This window comes from Pagrus pagrus, assembly GCF_965226575.1.
Source record: "Pagrus pagrus genome assembly, chromosome: 1".
Classification (NCBI taxonomy): Eukaryota; Metazoa; Chordata; class Actinopteri; order Spariformes; family Sparidae; genus Pagrus; species Pagrus pagrus.
Genome location: NC_140185.1, coordinates 19,101,329 through 19,119,666, shown reverse-complemented (window position 1 = coordinate 19,119,666; position 18,338 = coordinate 19,101,329). Strand labels below are relative to the sequence as shown.

At 38.8% G+C, this 18,338-nt stretch overlaps 1 protein-coding gene across 1 annotated transcript; it reads right to left on the bottom strand.

Annotated features, from left to right (window-relative positions):
• Positions 1–1,244: 1,244 nt before the first annotated feature.
• Positions 1,245–10,550, bottom strand: LOC311273110 (ephrin-B2a-like). The gene is made up of 5 exons (XM_084380002.1): positions 10,435–10,550; positions 9,051–9,334; positions 6,712–6,804; positions 3,444–3,554; positions 1,245–1,695 (listed from the first exon to the last, which is right to left on the bottom strand). Exons 1-5 carry the CDS (start codon positions 10,542–10,544, stop codon positions 1,307–1,309), a joined length of 987 nt encoding a protein of 328 aa, XP_084236128.1. The 5' UTR covers positions 10,545–10,550; the 3' UTR covers positions 1,245–1,306.
• Positions 10,551–18,338: the final 7,788 nt, after the last annotated feature.

Sequence of the window (18,338 nt, the reverse complement as noted above, 5' to 3'; positions counted from 1 at the left end):
TAAAAGTCCTTAATTCAAAATTCACCTAACTCAAGAAGAGGTATGTAAGTACGGTTGTTTTTCTTGAAAGGCTGCTATGTTTGAATACCCGTTCCCGTTTTATTGTGATTTTTGTATGTCATGTTTTTTATGTTGCATTTTACTATGTTGTGGCCACGTTGGCCAGGGGGAATTTGGGAATTCCTGGAAAATAAAAAATTAAATTAGGAAAGTTTACTTAAAATATCAAAAGTAAAAAGTGAAGGAAAGTCAGAAGAAAAAAATAAGTGCATATGAGTGTAACACTAATTGTTATAGATTTCTAAGAGCTGATTTTTTTTCTCAATCAATCTTTTTGTTTGTAAAACAAGAAAATGGTGAAAAATGCATCACATCACTTTTTTCTCCAACCAACAGTTCAAACCTCAAAATGATTCAGTTTACTGTAATTCAAAGGGAAACTATGTCGTTCGGGAGAAGAAATTCAAACTCAGAATTTTAGTATTAACAATATTAATGAGGTAATAATACAAACTTATTTTTTCCATAACCGCCAAATATAAACAAAGTACAACAGTATGACATTGTGTTGTCCTTTAAGGTCAGTTTGTTTATTCAGTCGTGAAAACGAAAACAGTTTGTTTATGTAGTTTGTTAAAGCATAAAGAATCAGTCAATGAAGATCTTTCTCTTCAAATTAAAGTTTCTTCCCCAAAACTACATAATGCACCTTTAAAACAAGAAGAAGCAGAGAATCATCACATTTGAGAGGCTGAAACCACAAAATGTTTCAGCTTCTGTTTGCATGAAAAGGGACCTAATTATTCAGTCATTTATCAAAGCAGTCTGCGATGCATTATTTAAAAAATTGACCTCAAATTTAAAATGGTTACACTTTGTACAAGACATCACATCTTTGAACTTCTTTGTAGTTTTTGTGTGTGTAAATGTAGCGAAGGTTTAATGTGTCATGAAAAAATCTTCTGAAGAACAGTACTCGAGTAAAAGTAGTTAGAATCCATCTCTGGCATTTGCCACACGCTTACAAGAAGCTGAGTATAACAATACAAACACCTTCCTCTCTGATTGTCTCTTCAATGTGTCAAGAAGACAAAAAGGTTCAACAGCACTTTGTGCACTTGATTCAATTTAACACAGGGGTAACGTCAATATCTGGCCGGTGCAGCACCTCTCAGATCAGCCGACATGTGACTTTCCTTCACACACACTACAAACTTTAAACATAAAGAAATGCAAGTGTTTAGTCATCGACTGTGGCCTGAGTGTGTCCCCAACAGTCTATCTTCTGGACCTCGAGCAGCAAACATTAGACTTTGTAGTAGACGTTGGTGGGACTCTGGGGCATTATCTCCTGAACTATGTACACAGGGGGTCCGTATTCGCTCACACGCTCATAATGACGGCAGATCATGCTTTCAGAAGGCCGCAGAGGAAAGACAACATCGCTGCGGTCCGAGCCGTTGTTGTCGCTGCTGATGCTGTCCCGCTTCGGCGCAGCCAAAGTGTTGAGGGACACTGAGGCTGACTGCTGGTTATCTGGGACACAGCGACGGCGACGGTGCCTCCACAGCAAGGCCAGCAGAATTATGATGACCAGAAGAAAGATCACAGAGCCAGAGACAACCCAAATCAACAGTCCTTGCTGAGGGCCACCGCTGCCACTGGGGGTTGTTTGTCCCGTTTCTGAGTCTGTGTCTGTCATGAGAAACAGAGGACAGACAGAGAAAAGGACAGAGAAAGTGAGATGAAAGAGTAAACCAGGACAGGCGACACAGAGATTTAAAAAAACACTCAGTTTATGCCCTGGTGGAGCTGATCCGTCAGAATATGTTCTCATCTTTAGTGTTGCACTGTTAGACAGCATTGTGCCTTTCTGTGGCACTGAGGGAAGGTTTGAGTAGAGGCACTGTGTCCCAAATCTATTATCTATAAGCACAGAAACTCTGTCTGTCTGTTGTTCACATATCCCGAGAACCATTCATCTGATCTACTTCACACTTCACAGGTTAGGTACTGAGGAACCAAGGAAGTGCAGAGTCGAAGCGCTGCAAGTAAACAGGCGACACATTCAATGATAATAAATTTAGAATAAACAGCGACCACCGCTCTGTGCAGCCGCGCCGGCGTGGCTTCGGCGCTCTGGCTTCATGGCTCTGCAGAGTGAAGCTGCCGCTCACATGATCTCATGGGGAAGCAGATGTAAACAAAATGGAGGTAAGCGTGGAGTGGCAATTTTCTCGAGTGACTGCGGTGCAGTGGGAAAAAACAAAAGCAGAGGGTTAAACGAGTCTTCAGCCAAAACAAGAGGTGAGATTTTAAATTTCTGTCAACAGTAGCAAGCTAGCTAACGTTAGCCTCGACAGCACCGTCAGCGGCTCCGTACTTTGTTATCAGTTGTTGTGGTCTGGCTCGGAAAGTACCGATGTAATCATCCAGATTTAAACTCACAAATATCAAATGTGTTTGATTTTATCGGGGCGGGCCCAGTGAGTCTGTGAGCAGTTCAGTAGGCATTAGACTGGATCTGTAAAGCCCTCACATTACCTGATTATCTGTGCCGAACAGCGTGTTTTGCACTTGTTCATTCATATTATATACAGTAGAATATAGACATTTACTGTTAGACAGTAAACACGTTTATATACATATTTTAAACTGAAAGGATATTATGTAATGTGTGATGCTGACTGTCAATCAAATCAATTAACAGAAAATGAAATCTTTTTGCCAAGATTGAATACTTATTGTTTTCCAAGATTTTTTTTAGGCTGTTTCACCACTGCCGACATCCCAACCCCAGGAAAGATCTCGTGAGAGAGATCACTATAACATTTGTTCCAAGTGTTTCTGTGTCTAAACCTAACCAGATGTTAACCCCAGCATTGTCACATTAAATACATAACTATTTTTTACAACTTGCATAATAAGAAATACAACACGTACAAATCTTCTGAGGGTTTTGAAAACGTGTGGTTACCATCTAGATTTTGACCTTGCTCTGTGCATTGCATTGTTTGAGAATAGTGTCCATCAGCAGCTCACTCAAACATGTATTGTATTTAGTCTGCATGCTGTCTGGTTTGAGCATACTTTATTTTGTCGCCATATATGTAAAACCTGTGTAAAATGTATACTGAAAAACTCTGAATGCAGATTCATAGAATGCGTATTGGATACAGAAGTAGGTGAAGATCTTTCCCTTTCTGGGAGCTTAAGTTCAAACATATATCCGCCTGTAAAGGACTACAGTATGCTAGTGTTTCTGCATGTTTGTGGCTCTTTACCTCAAATAACATAGACTTTAAATCACTGACAGCCACTGATCCAAACTCTGGTTTATCCCACATACACCATCCTGCTGCTGCAAATACTCATTCAAGCAATAAAGTCATTATATAGTCTGCACAAATTCCCCAGGCAATAAATCCACTTTGTCTTCATACCTGTTTTGCTTTTTGTATCCTTTTCTTTCTCTGAGGCGTCCTTGGTCTTGGGTCGTTTAGGTGGAAATCTGGTGGGGGACTCCTGGAGAGTTGAAGGTGGATCTGAAGCACCTGAAATAAAAAGCAGCACAGTTGACATGAAATGACATTATATGGCTATTAGCACCATACCTCACATCTCCTCATTTCCACTGCATGTGGTGTTTTTGTCATCTCTGTTAAGGTGGGTTTATATCATGTTAAAATGGTCCTTCTGTAACTATAATGATGTCTGTGAATCATTAGTGAATCAGAATCAAAGCAAGAATCGGGTTTTTTTTTTTTTTACTCACTCGACATTCATTCAAAAAAATTAGAAAAACATCACACAGAGAGGAAGAGAAACCATTTTCTGACCTAATTAGACCACAAAAACTTCTGTTCCGAGTGACGATTATGACTCTGTTTTATGCTTGACTGGAAAAACTATCACTAATGCTTTCATTTCTCTGCGTGCACACTCATAACTGAATGCATCCAATTCAGGTTTGTCTCTAAAACCTTATGTAAGTATGCAAAACCTATTGTATCTGACTCTGGCCAGGTGTCTCTTATAGATATCTCAAGAGAGTTACTGGTTCAACGAATAAAGGTTAAACTAACATTAAACAGAAGCCCTGCATTAAAAAACAGGGAGCATGACCTTTGGGCACTAATACATTTAAAGGCCAGGAGAGTCTAACAGAATAATTGCATTATGGGAAAAGTGAGGAAAATTGTAGTTAAGTATAATTTTGTATTTCCATTTTATGCTACTATGTATATACTTACACTCTACTACATTTATTTAACCATGACTCTTTACCTTTCACAATTAAATTTTACGTAAAGAACAATAATGATAAGCTTATACATGCAACACAGGATTAAAGATTAGACCAGCTGTTTCCACTTCTGTTGCTTTGTGATTCGTTACAAAAAAAGCACATTTCACATTTAATTTGTCTACAACACCATTTCCCAAACCTAAGAATGATGCAGCTCAATTTAAAATCAGAAAATCTGCAAACTTTAAAGATTTAAGATTTCTGTATTGTCATTATACCTAGGTACAACAATCATCTTCTTTTAATCACAACTCTGTTCCCATCATTGACGCGATATAATATACATGTCGTTGCCTTCCTGTTGGAACTGTGTTTGCTGCAATGCCATTGGCCGCTGGCTCAGGTCAGCAGGTTGCACATATATTATTGGGAAACACACTTCAACACAACACTGGACAAAAATAGGCCAAACAAAGAAAGAATAACACATAGTTTTATCAGTTGTGATTATTGTTTAAATGTAAATATTTAATCATGAATATTTTTTGTAATTTCAAACAGAATAACTAAATTGAACATTAAAAACTTTTCATTTACTTCTGTGGCCCGGCTGCAGTACCTTCAAGGCCCACAAAGGGGCCACGGCCCACACTTTGGTAATTACTGGTCTATGAGATGTCAGCAGGTCAGACATTTCACCTTTCAACTTCTCAGATAGTTTTATTTATATAACCACCCAAGGCCCAAAGAGGTAAAATCCTTTTATATTTCACAAAACAAAGCAAACATTTTATCCAAACTCCAAAAACATGAAAATAAATTAGTGTAGCAGGACTTCATTTTTTATTTCTTTTCTTTTTTAACCTCCCAATAATAATCTCACAACCCTTCAGATCTATCCAGTGGCTCTTTGGACTATAATCATTTAAACAACTAGTCGTACTTATATTTGACTGTATTATATTTTGCTGATAATACTTGAGTAGGGTATTTCATGAAGGACATTTAATTGTATTGGGAGTTTTTTCACACTGCACAGCAAAGTGTGTGAATACACCACTGCTTTTAAATCTCTTGTACGCCCTTCAGCTCTACAACAATAAAGAGCTGGAGTGCCTCTTTACGTAGGCTAAGATGGAAGTTTGAAGGAAAGTATTGAGGCCTGCAAACAAAGAAGGCACTCCACAATAATAATAACTGCAGTGATTCATGAAAACCGTAGAATAATGTTATCTTCTGTCTGCGAAGGACACTGAGCACTTACGAAACCAATTATAACCAAGAAATCGGTTGCATGTTTTATGGCCTTCATGTGAACTATGGATTTCTTTTAATCTCATTTCAATGTATTAACTGATTTGCTGAGCATTTTTAAAAAAAATGTGTTTGCTTGTTCTGTTTCAGCGCATTCATTCACCGTTGGCGTTGAGTGAATTTCGCACCACATTTAGCTTCAATGCACAAATAAATAAATGTTTAAAATCCAAATCTAAACAGAGTGAAGCTTCCGAAATGTAAAACACAAGGCCGGAAAGTGCAAACATCGCCCAGTTTGATTGACAGGACTTTTAATATATGAAGAGATTAACATGAGATTGCGACCAAATCTGCGTTATTAATGTCTCCCGTTGCTGATTAAAGGTTTGTTTACATCAGCAGTGTTTGTAAACACAGCAGGAAAAACAGCCTCCAACTTTCAGTTATGATCAGTTTAGAAGCACACAATATTTTTCATCTCCAACTCAAACCTTTGAATAATTTATATGAATAATACTTCACATTTCTGAGGTCAAAAAATTACTCTTAACTTTTCTAGCTTTTAAAGTTTTGAGCAACACACACACAAACACGGCGTCTGTTTAATTTATCCAATACTGTGCAGCTCCGCACACCAACATACAAAACGTGCTGAAGCGAGCACACTTTAAATGTTTGTTTCCTCATATATAAGGTTAAAAATAACGACAAATATCACCTTCATCTTTTTGTATTGATAGTTGTAAGTGTTTCTGTACGAGTATTGCATTATAGAGTCGTGGACATTTAAAGTGAAGGCAGTGAAAATGGTCAGAATCTGCTTTGTTTGTGTGTGTTCAGCACGAAATGATAAATGAACAACCATTGGCTATTCTGATGTTAATACAGGAAAAAAAGATTATTGACTGCAGCCTGTCCGAATGATCGCATGCAAGTTAATGCTGATGGCCTTAAGCTGCCAGCGGTTTGAATTAGGGATTTGAGATAATTCACGACGGCAATCTCTCTTCAAAAAAACTGAATAGATGATCGAGATTATCTGACCACTTAGTAAATCCAAAGAGGAGGTGGTACTGGTGCGTCACCAAAATTCAAAACAGAATTATTAACAATTGCTGTGATTGCTGCACTGGGATTGTTTGTCTAATACCTCTCTCTCTCTCATTCACACGTTCAGCTCTGGCACACAAACACAAAGTACTCACTCTGGCCGACTCTCAGCACCAGCTTCATGGATTTGCTTCTACACACCCCTCCATTAGTATTATCCAGACCGTGCAGCGAGCCTGCAGAGGTTGCTGATACACAGAGAGAGAGGGGGGCAAACATTAAAGTATAATTGTTTGAACGTTTTCAGTTTTTATTTCACGCGATCATCATAAAACAAGACGATCCAGCAGTGCATTACGGTTTCTTTGCCCAGTTGCTGAATGTTGCATCACGGAGGCAAGAAAAGGGCAAACAAACACAAAACACACTATAATGTTACATACTTAACGTATAGATAATCACACATATAAAACCACAGAAGATGCAACCAAATGAAAAGTCATTAATCGTTTTGTCTGTAAAATGAAAGAAAACAGGGGAAGATGCCAATCAGAAGTCCAAAATCTAAAGATTTGCTTTACAACCACATAAGGCAACCAAAAATGACAATTCAGTCATCATCATCTACTCCTCCTGATGCCAAAGGAAAGTCATATGAACAGCAAAACAGAGTTGCAGCATTCTCCTAAACAGCTGAAGGAGATGGGGACTTGTTTTAGGATTACACCAGTTGTATGGACCTTTTACATTTTACAAGTCCTCGTATTACTTCAGTTGTTTAGGAGAATGCTGCAAGTCTGTTTTGCTGTGAAGCTCCAGAAATGTTTAGCGGACTATAAAACTTCACCTAACTTTATATCGACATGGGGGTGAGTAGATAATGACTGAATTTTCATTTTTGAGTGAACTGTTCCTTTAAATATGATGATTTGCTGACTTTGCTTGACTTATGTGATAGTCAAGCAAATATCTGGACTGTTGATCGGATAAAAATAGGAATATGAAGACGTCACGCTGGGCTCTGTGAACTTGTGATTTTCCCCAGTTTTGTTACATTTTATAGTCAAAACAATGAATCATCTGGTGCAGCCCGGGTTGCAACTCAAAATGTTTTTCAGAATACAAAAGTTCACCAAACATTTCATTTTTAGGTGAACTGTTCCTTTAAGAAGCTGGGACCAGAGAATTGTTTTAAACATTTTTCAACAATAAATGACTTAAACTATTAAAGGAGCGGCGTAAAGGACTCTAGCAGTCGGTTTGCTGATGGCTCACCCTCCTCTACGCTGGCTGCTTAAAATGCAACAGGCAACCTTCTCTAGATTCAGTGTTTGGGCTGCTGTAGAAACATGACAGCGCAACATGGAGGAGTCAAAGGAAGACGACCCGCTCCATCTGTGTGTGTAAAAGGCTCATTCTGAGGTAACGAACGCACAACGATGCTTAAACCAATGAAAACATAATCATGGACATAATATATTGTCAAAAGTTTCCGATTGAAGTTGTTGTTGAATTAACTGGTTGTTTCAGTTTTACATGCAAAAACGGGAAGTGAACAAAATGAGTTAAAGCAACATTATGTAGAAATTGGCTCAGTTTCTGAGTGCAAAACCACCGTCGTAAATACAAATCCCAGGTCTGTAACAATTTGTCAGACGTAATGTAGGTGCTAACTACAAACAAAACTCATAACATCATAACAATGTTGTTTGTTGAAAATGTGTATGTTGTGTGTAGCGCTGTGATCTGACCCTCTCACTGAAGTTACACAGTGCAGAAACAAGTGATGGGGGCCTATTACAAGATGCTGTACCATCAAAAACTATTTTGAAGCTGTTATTTTAAGGTAGAAAAAAGTTACACAATGTTGCTCTTAGTTTTATATGAAACTGATTTATCAATCGCTATAACACACATACACGTAAGCCCACACAAACGCAAAGGAAGAACTCTTGTTCACCCCTGTCACTCCCACACACACACACACACACTTAGACTTGTTAGCAGCATTTAGGTCAGATAACAACATCTCACAGGCCACAAGCCTCGTTGCCATGAAAGCTCCCATCAAATCTGCCTGATGCTGTAAAAGCCTTGTGTGATTTGGGGCATGTAAGCCCTTGAAATCACACTGGGCTGCCAGAGCGAAGTGTGCTGTCAGAGTGCGGGGAGGTGGATGAGGCTCCACGGTCGGACTTGCTCTCTATCTCATGCATCACTTGCCACTAAGATGTTGGTTCAACCCAATAACGAGGCCACATTTTTTGATTCTCACGCAAACTGACAAAGTGAGAGAGAGCCGAGGACGACGGCTCCCTCGTCCTCCCAGGAGGGGAAATTAAAAAAAAAAAGAAAACAGTTGCTAGCACTGATTCAAAACGCTGTTCCACCTGTAGGAACCAGCAGCTTGCTCTACTGATTTTTAAGTGTTGAACAAGCCCTTACGACACCGAGAGGCACACGGTGAACACGAGCTGTGAGCTGACACACTCACAGGTGATATAATAGTCCTTCCCCTTGAGGAACTCCAGACCCCACAGGTTGGGGCTGAACTCCTGGAACTTGAACGTGAACTTTACGTCCTGGTGAGGTTTGTCACAGTTCAGCAGGGGCGTGTCCGTCTTGTCGATGGTGCAGCTCTCCATCTGACTCCGAGAGACCAGGTAGATTCTGTAGAACTCCTCCCTCCCCCCTGAGGAGGCGTCTGCCCGGGGACACACAATGTCCATCTTGTCCCCAATCTGAGGGTACAGGACCAGACCCAGACCTGGACTAAACCTGTGTGTGAGACAAGATAAAGTGTGTCATTTCCTTCTTTTGAATGCTCCTAGACCTCCTTTATTCATTATCCCAGGAATTAGAAATGTGAAAATAGCGCATAAAAGGCTCAAGGTGACGTCTTTAAATTGCTTTTGTTTTGTTTGAGTAACAGCCCAAAAACCTAAGATAATTAACTTTAAAGCTCAGACAACTAGCTGGATAATCAAATGCAACTATTTCAATAACTGATTAATCCTTTGGGTCAATTTTCTGAGCAGAAATCTCCTCAGTTCAGCTTCTGTTGTGAGGATTAGCTGCTTTTCTTCGTCTTAATTAAAGATGCACTGTGTAACATTTCATTAGTAACAGTTTTGGTTACGTACTTCTTTTTTCCTTGAACTGTCGGACTTTTAGATTGGCAATTTGCTGCTTTTGTTCTCATCTCAGCACAACAATTTACAAATTTGTATCAGGCGCTCTGCCTCTTTGTTGTTGTTTGTTTGGCTGTGGGCGACTGGCAAACACAATACGCAACATGAAGACAAGAGCTTGTGATGGACGAATTTCACAAATATCTAAAACTGTATAGGTCAAAAAATTGACTAATCAGAAAATCATCAGCAGATTAATCAATGATGTTGATTATTATCAATGATAGTTGACATTTTTTACATTGTGATTAATGTGCAGATTATTATCACATCAATTGATTAATTGTTCAGTCTATACAATGTAAAAAAAAAAAGCCTCCCAGAGCCCAAAGTGACATCTTCACATCGCTTCTTTTGTCCAACAAATAGTCCAAAACACAAAGACTCTTCATTTACTCACATAAATGACAAAGAAAGGCAGAAAATCCTCACATTAAAGAAGCTGGAACCAGAAAATGTGCTTGAAAAAATGACTGAAATGATCCATTAGTCATCAATAGTTGGCAAACAATGTTCTTACCATCCACTAATCAATTAATTAATTAATTAATTTAGCTCTAGATTTCAAATACTGTCATGATTTGCTGCCACATGGCTGCATCTCCTCTGATCAACTTTATTAATTAGGTCACAAGAAGCAGAAAGTTGGATCCACCTCTTGAGTGTGAGGCTCACTGATCCACTTACTTTGTGTTGGAGATGCTCCAGTGGATGGACTCCAGGGTGACGGCACGACATGAGCAAATGATGGCCAGCAGGATCACGGCACCGCGGCTCCATGTGATGATTCTCCCCATCACAGGAATCAAACGCAGGTCCACAGCGGCTCGGTATCATAAAACTGAGAGCAGACCGGATAAAACGCGGTGCCTCTGCATGTCTCCAGGTGTGCGCAGAGGACTCATTCCTGAGTGAGGTCCCTCCAACTTAAGAGTCTCCCTCCTGCACTTGTATGAACATTTCCACATTGTGCGTAATTGGCTAGAAAATCAGTCGTGTGACGAAATCCATGTCTGGAAGACAGAGACTGTGTGGAGTATTTTAGTGATCAGCTGACTGACCGGTCCGCCCATACAACAGGCTCATGCGTAGGGGAGAGCGGGGCTGGTTGGCACAGTTTCACCCCCCTCCCTCTTCTTCTTCTTCTTCTTCTTCTTTTTCTTCTTCTTCTTCTTCTTCTTCGTCTTCTTCTTCTCAACACCGAAAGCCTAAAAGAAGATCACAACATCTATAAAAATCACATTAAAAAAAATCATCAGTTCTTCTTTTTACTAATTATACTCAAGTTTTGATTTTGATTATGTTATTATCTATTTCCATTTTCTGCTGTTTCATACTTCCACTCCACTTCAGTTTGGAGGCAAATATACTTTTTCTCCATTACATTCATTTGATTACTTTAGTAACTAGTTACTTTGCAGATTACATGCTGCGTCAGAGCCACAGAAGCACATTTTTAAAGTAACTTATTTCATCAGCAATCTGACTTAAAAGCAGAAAAACGTTTAAAACAAAGAAGAAAAAAAATACCATGATTCAGACAGAAAAATGCTGAATATTGGATTTGATAATCGGCCAGGCTGATGATCAGTCAGGCGATGGTATAAAGTATATACATACATGTAAATATATGTTAAATGTTACTTGTACCACATTTATTGCAAGATAGTTTCGTTTGATACTAATTGAATTGATATTTTTCTGTGGCTGCATGGCTTTTCCTGCAACAGATGTCTGGATATTGTTTTATAAAGTCAGTTTACATTAACTGTGTTTTAAGAATAAAACCAAAACAATTAAATTCAAAGGCAATTTGATGAGACCTATTCAAAACTTGTTTTCAGTTATGTAACCATGTGAGGAAGTTCGGGACAGGAGAGTACAGATTTGATTAGTAATGCGGTCTGTCCCGACGGGGGGGAAACACTGATGTGGTGACGAATCGAAAGATGAATGAAAGCTGTGACTCAGTGATCACCTTAAACGAACCCAAAGGGCACAAAGACTTTAATGAGATCAGGTCACCTGCTTCTGAACATTGAATTAAATCCACAAATGTAAATCCTCCACTACATCCCAAGCACGATGTTTTATCACGATTTTTATTTCAGTATGGATCAATACATCTGAAATCGTTATCCGATGGATGGGTTGGAGTGGATTTTCTTTAAAATCCTGTATATTCTGCATTTAAGGAGCCGAGGCTGTAATCCCCTCATTTTGGGGGATCTGAACTAATGACAAAGTGGTTTAAAAGATTACGCAGAGCTTCTGTGACAAGACTAAAGCAACACAAACGACAGCAGAACTGCACAGAAAATGAACGTATTTCTATCTGGAAGCGACTGCGCTCTTGTGTGTGTGTTCAAAGTCCTGGCAACATCTTTCATATTTATAATTCATTTAAACCTCGAGTTTTGTTGACATGGACTACACAGAGGAAGCAGATGCAGTGATGTTTCCTCACACAAAATTATATAGAACAAACTTCACACTCACAACCCTCAGATCTTTGAGATTGATTTTATTTCCATGCACACAGCTGTGATATGCTTTCCAAGGCAAAGGCAGAAAGGCAAAACACAACATAAAGGCAGATATCAGAGGAACCGTCTAAATCCACCTAAAGGATTTCTCAACTGAATTAAGAAGTTGGTTTTTTTTCTCTCTTTTGTCTCAAGGAGCTGCAGTTTCAGATAGTTATCTCTGGTGGAGCTAATTAATTCACAGAAAATTAAGAGCAGCAGAGTGCAGATTATAATCTGCTACAATCAGAAATCACCATGACTAAGACATATATGAAAATTCCCTTCGACTCATCATAAAACTGATGTTAAATATCATGTTGTGAAATACAGTTGTAAATTATTTATTGAGTTTATGAAGCATGAGGATTTTCCTAACCCTTAAATCATTTTGTATGAACAATAAAAGATTGGATGGCATAGTGTCAAACCATACTGGCCGCTGTCAATGTCCAAATATAGCCTTTGCAGCACTTCTTTCATATAGTTAGTGTTGTAAGAAGTAAAAGTAAAGACTTCATGTTAAAGTGGCATTTTGGTAAAAGGTGGGAGTCTCAAAGTATTTGATATTAAACATATTTCAGAATCAAAAGTCTTTTTCTGGCAATAAATGTATGAATTCAGAGGTTTGTTTCAAAATACATTATAAATGTTAGAAACTGTTCGCCTTAGCTCAGGGCTCAATGACGGCTGGAGCCAATACCCAGCATACACTGCAAAATGAGAAGCATCATCAGCATCTTCAGTTCTCCCGCTTGATCAAGTTATTACACCATCTTCTCCTGCCATCTTTTCCTTAGCTACGTCTACGTCTCACAAATGCATCTTTGCTGGATGCCAGAATTTGCAGAACAGTTCGACCACTTTATCTAAATTTCCAAAGGATGAGGAGTTGAGGAAGAGGTGGGTTAATTTTGTCCTGTGCTACATTGATGGGGAGCTGAAGATCACTACTAACACTCCCCTCTGCAGTGACCACTTCCCCCGGGAAGCTTTATAAACTTCCATCAAGACAACTGGGATTCCCGGATAACCAGCTGTGGCTGGCACATGGTGCCAAGCTGACTGTCTCCCTCCCTGACCTTTATCCTCCATCCTTCAGTAAACTGTATATTTACATTTACATTTAACATTTACATCTACATCTATATATACTGTATGCATTGGGTCCACTAATAACCCACCTGGCTGATTTATTGTATCAAATATTTAACATATTTCTGGCTTCGGGATTTCAGAATCAGTGTTTTTAAAACATTTTTTTATTAAATCTGATTGCCAATGTAAATTCATTTCAAAATGTGCTGCTTTGGCTCTGATACAACATGTAATCTGCAAAATAGTAACTAAAGTTATACATATTAAATAAGATGTACTATATTAAGTAAAGTGATGTAAAAAGTACAATATTTGCTACTTTGCCAAAATGTAGTGGAGTGGAAGTAAAGTAGATAATGGGTATATTCAAGTAGGCCTACCTCAAAATTGTACTGAAGTACAGCAACTGATAAACCTATGTGGGCTCACATTTTAAATCTTTAAAGTAACAATTTCAAAGATTTCAGTGGTTGATTTGACGACACCATGTGGTTATAGAGGGTAACAGTAAGTTCGGTTTAATGCTATAAGTAACAGAATTCAGGCTGCAGCCAAACTAACTATTGTTGTTTTAATAAAGAAGTCAGGCAATTATTAGCCTTTTTCTACCACCTGATGTATATTGCATGAGCCTGCAAACTGCAGGGCACAGTGAGAGGAGTTATCTCACGGAGAAGCTGGAGGTGTGCAGCCTGTTGCCTGCTGCTGCTAACCTCACTGTGGCTGCTCCCACTTGTTCCAATATTTCCAACTGATCCTCTGTCTGCAAATACCGTTTGCTGTTTTTAATTACAGTGCATTTTCTGTGACTACTACTTAATAATAATAGTCAACTCCTCTTTTGCCAGTTGAAATCTTTTAATGTGAAACTGCAGCAGTAGGACATGTTCAGTTTGCATTTCAATAATTCACCCAGTTCATACTATTTATATATATAAATATTGTAATACTTTCATTAATGAGTCATGGTTACTCACCAATTATAACATCATTATACGTACTATTTTCCATTTCAACTAATAGATCCCCTAAATCCTGCACACTGGTCCTTCAAATGTGCTTCTCCTCATGTGACTGCAGTATCTCCACATCTTCATTTGTGTGCATGTTAGTCCACTCAGGCATCGTATCAGTTGCAGGATGACTTCAGTGTTGGATGCAGCCACGTTGGTCTTTCTGTGAGGTCTCCCAGAGCAAAGCTAATGCTAACATGTTAGGTGTCTGGTGATGAACAACCCCTATCACGATTAGCATTAACCTCAACCTGGGAAAAGGACCTGGCGGCTGTTTCATCATCCACATTCTTACCTCTCTGTCGGCTGTCAGCTGTCGAGGATGTCCTGCAGGGGGTGACAGATGCACTGATCACTGACTGGGTTTGAGAGATGATTTATATGTTTGAACAACAGTGTTTCATTCATAAATCAGTTACTGGTTATTGTTGCGACTTGTGGTAACCTAAATTACAATTACCACCGCAAAGATTTTGGAGGATGGATTACAAGAAAACTTTGATTTAACTGACTGAAGCGCATATTTATTTTACTTTCTGTGAAAAAACAATTGCCTCATTAATTAGAAAACAAAAGAAACACTGCACTGGAGACATTTGATACACATTGAGCACTTTTAACAAAAATTCTCTCACTATGTTCCTTACATTTTCCCTTTAACAACTTAGGTTTCAAGTTATCTAAGACATCACTTATCCATTTTTGTATGACTACCTTTTATGCACCATACCCTGTAATTCAGCCTAAGAATGATTAAATCCATCTTTGTGGGTTTGAACCATGTTTGTGACCCTCTACAGGGGCTTTCAGACTGAAGAGCTTAAGAGTGCAGACTCAGGTACCTGGACGAGTGTAAAGTTCTGTCTGTATTAGACGTTATTAGCTCTAACAGGATGTAGCAGGTGCTGTCAATGTCGACTCTGGCTGAGAATCAAGATGCTAATCTAAGTTGAGGTGTTGTCAGGAAGTAATTCTCTGTTTGTGTGTGTTTGCTGTCATGGTAGTCGGGTGGTTACTAACCTGGCTCTTGAGTAAACCAACAACACTTCCTTTTTCGGCAACTGGTGTCTTTCTCCTCTTCTGTCTTCTCCTCACCCTCCGTGTGTGTGTCTCTCTCTCTCTCTTCCATCGAACAGTAAACCAAAATGTGGGTTAACGTCCCTTTTATACACTTGCCCATGACTCATGTGAATTCCCCTCCTCACAGTATGACTGATTAAAAAAGAAAAAAGAACAGCACGCAACAAACTTGCAGTAAGATGCCATTTATCTTTTATGTAAATCCTGCCTACAGAAGAGAAAATATATTCGTTTCCTGGATTTCAAAAGGTTATTTACATTTATGTCACCTGTGATGACAACAGTAGAGATTGACATTGAGATGTTGGCAGTTTGACATCATGACTTTGAATTCAAATTTAATGCATCAAAGATTTGACAGGAAAACAGAGGACACGCATGGCTTGAGCAGCGTGTATTTACAATGTACAAACTACTGCCTGACTGAGGCGCGTCCCAAATTCCATCTAATTCTATATGTACTAATCCTGTGACGTCAGACATCCATCAAACGGATGTTCGCAGCAAGTTAAACTTCACAAATAGAAAATAAAATGACAAAGATTTCATTCTTATTTTTCTGCTCTTCGAGATCTTTTTGGAGCTGTCTCCCAACCACCCACAGTTTATCTATTTTTTGCCACCTGTGAGCTGTTCCTCCATTTATGTTGTGTATTGCGTTGTGGGAGAATGATATCCATCGTAGTGTTCCCTCAAAAATAGGTCATACTTCGACTGCATGCTGTCTGGTTTAAGTATACTTCATTTTTGAACATTTGTGAACACACTTTAAATAAAAGATCTGCTTAGAATTAGTGTCTTGCTTGCTGTAAGACACAGCAGTGCTTTGACCTGTTGCTAAAAATAGCGCCCTAACAGTTTAGCAGATATTAAGTTGGTATGTAATTGCCCCCATGTTAAAAAAAAAAACACATCACAAGTGTCCTCTTGGATGACCCTGTAGTAGATAACATTTGATAGTGCCCTCTAGGGTGCTCTTCCACTCGACAAAGTTGAAGTGAGGTGCCCTCTAATCAGGACTTTCTGGCCACCGGTGCCCCTCGGCATACAACTGGTCCCCTTTATTTTTTTTCACCCCTGCCCCTCAAACATCCTGAGTCCGTCACTGCTGGCCACTGAAAATCTTGGGGTGGTACACCAAAACTTAAAAGCTTTAACTGAATTTCAGCAATTCTATTATGCATTTGTAACATATACAGTGGTTGAAAACTAAATCAACGTAACATTGAGGCTGGAACACTTTCAACTTCTCACTCCCAACTTGTTAAATACGGCAGCTTGGTTAGTTTTTAACGCGGAAGACTGCAGGTACGTTAGCACTGACACAATATATACAGTCCAATTAGACTTTCAAAATAAAGGCTACATGCTCAAGTTAGCAATATTACATAACATATTGTCCATTTATACTTTCAAAATAAAGCTTGCTGACAAGCAGTTCACGTATTATGACGCTATGAATTTTTTAATGTTATTAACGTTGAATGGTTGCGGTTTGGTTAGGTTTAGGCACAAGAAATAATTCACCCCCCCCCAAACACGACAATATATTACATTATTTGTATTATTTTATTATATATAATCTTAAATACAAAAAGGTAACAAGAACAGAGAAAAAAAACAAGATCAATAAATGAAATACAGTATATAAACACAAATGTAAATTGCACAAATCCTTCATCACAGGATCTAATAACCATGCTTGAAAAATCCCTGAAGAAAGCTAAAAAAAAAAAAAAAAAGGCTACTCTATGGAGCATAAAAAAAAGATTCCTGCAGTAAACTTTTTCGTATTTTACATACAAGTTTTGTTTTGCATCATCCTATTAATACCATCTGAACGGTTCCAGTTATGATAACACACCAGTTTTGCACATACAGACACACACACACACACACACACACACCTGAGGAGTCCTGCAAGGAACATGTGGCTGCAGAGGTAGATGGCTCCTCATCAGACTCCAGGACCATGTCTGTGGCTGCTGTGGAAGTATCTGACTCCTCATTTTGGCCAGTGGGTGCTCCAGCTCCAAAATATTTCAGAAGTGCTTCTGAATTTACAATTAAGATACAATATGTAAGTTAGGTCACACTTACATCACACATGCATCAGTTACCCAATTAAAATGACCATAATGCACATTTGATTAACATTTGTTAACATCCTATTAACTAAGCATAACACACTACAAATTATTCAAAAAGTTATATCACATGTAGCTTACAAAATGCCATGTCAATGTATATTAGAAGCTATTTAAGTTAGCATATAGCGTATAGCATTAAAAATTCCAGTCAGGACTCTGTGTGAATTTGCACTTGTTGTGTTGCAAACACAAAGTAGCCTAGGTTGCCTATGGGTGAAATTAGTTGCATGACATGATGCCTCAATTCTAATAGTTGCTAGTTCAGCAAAACTACAAACCAAATACAGTCGTCTTCTGTGGCTAAGTAGCAACATATTAGCAAGAGGCTAATAAATAGCCTATAGGCTACTGTCACTCACGTCACTCATAGAAATCTGCACACCTTTATCTTTTGCAAGTGTCTCCTCTTCTTATTTTCTTCTCTTTCTGAACTGGGCACCTGATGGCTTCTTTGGTCTTTTACTTTGATCCATGATGAAGACGAAGACTCAACATTATTACCGATGTCACGTGATGTAAACAAATTCACGTAGATATTTTTTGTTTGTTTTTTTTAGGCCGCCCGTGCGCCCTCACATAGATTGCGCACTGGGCGGTCGCCCACATTGCCCATAGCAAAAACCGGCCCTGCCAGAATGTGACCCTTCGAGTGAGTGGGGGTATCGGTGTGCTGTTGAAATCCAAAACTGTCGAGGCAGGATGTAAAGTCTTTGGTAAGTGGGTTG

Bases quoted from the DNA above. Each gene is read 5' to 3' on its own strand.
- LOC311273110 (XM_084380002.1), bottom strand. From the start codon at position 10,544: ATGGGGAGAATCATCACATGGAGCCGCGGTGCCGTGATCCTGCTGGCC. The intron at 3,555-6,711 runs GTGAGTACTTTG...TTTTTATTTCAG, and splicing joins GGTGCTGAGAGTCGGCCAGA to GTGCTTCAGATCCACCTTCA. The intron at 1,696-3,443 runs GTATGAAGACAA...TTCTCATGACAG, and splicing joins GGATACAAAAAGCAAAACAG to ACACAGACTCAGAAACGGGA.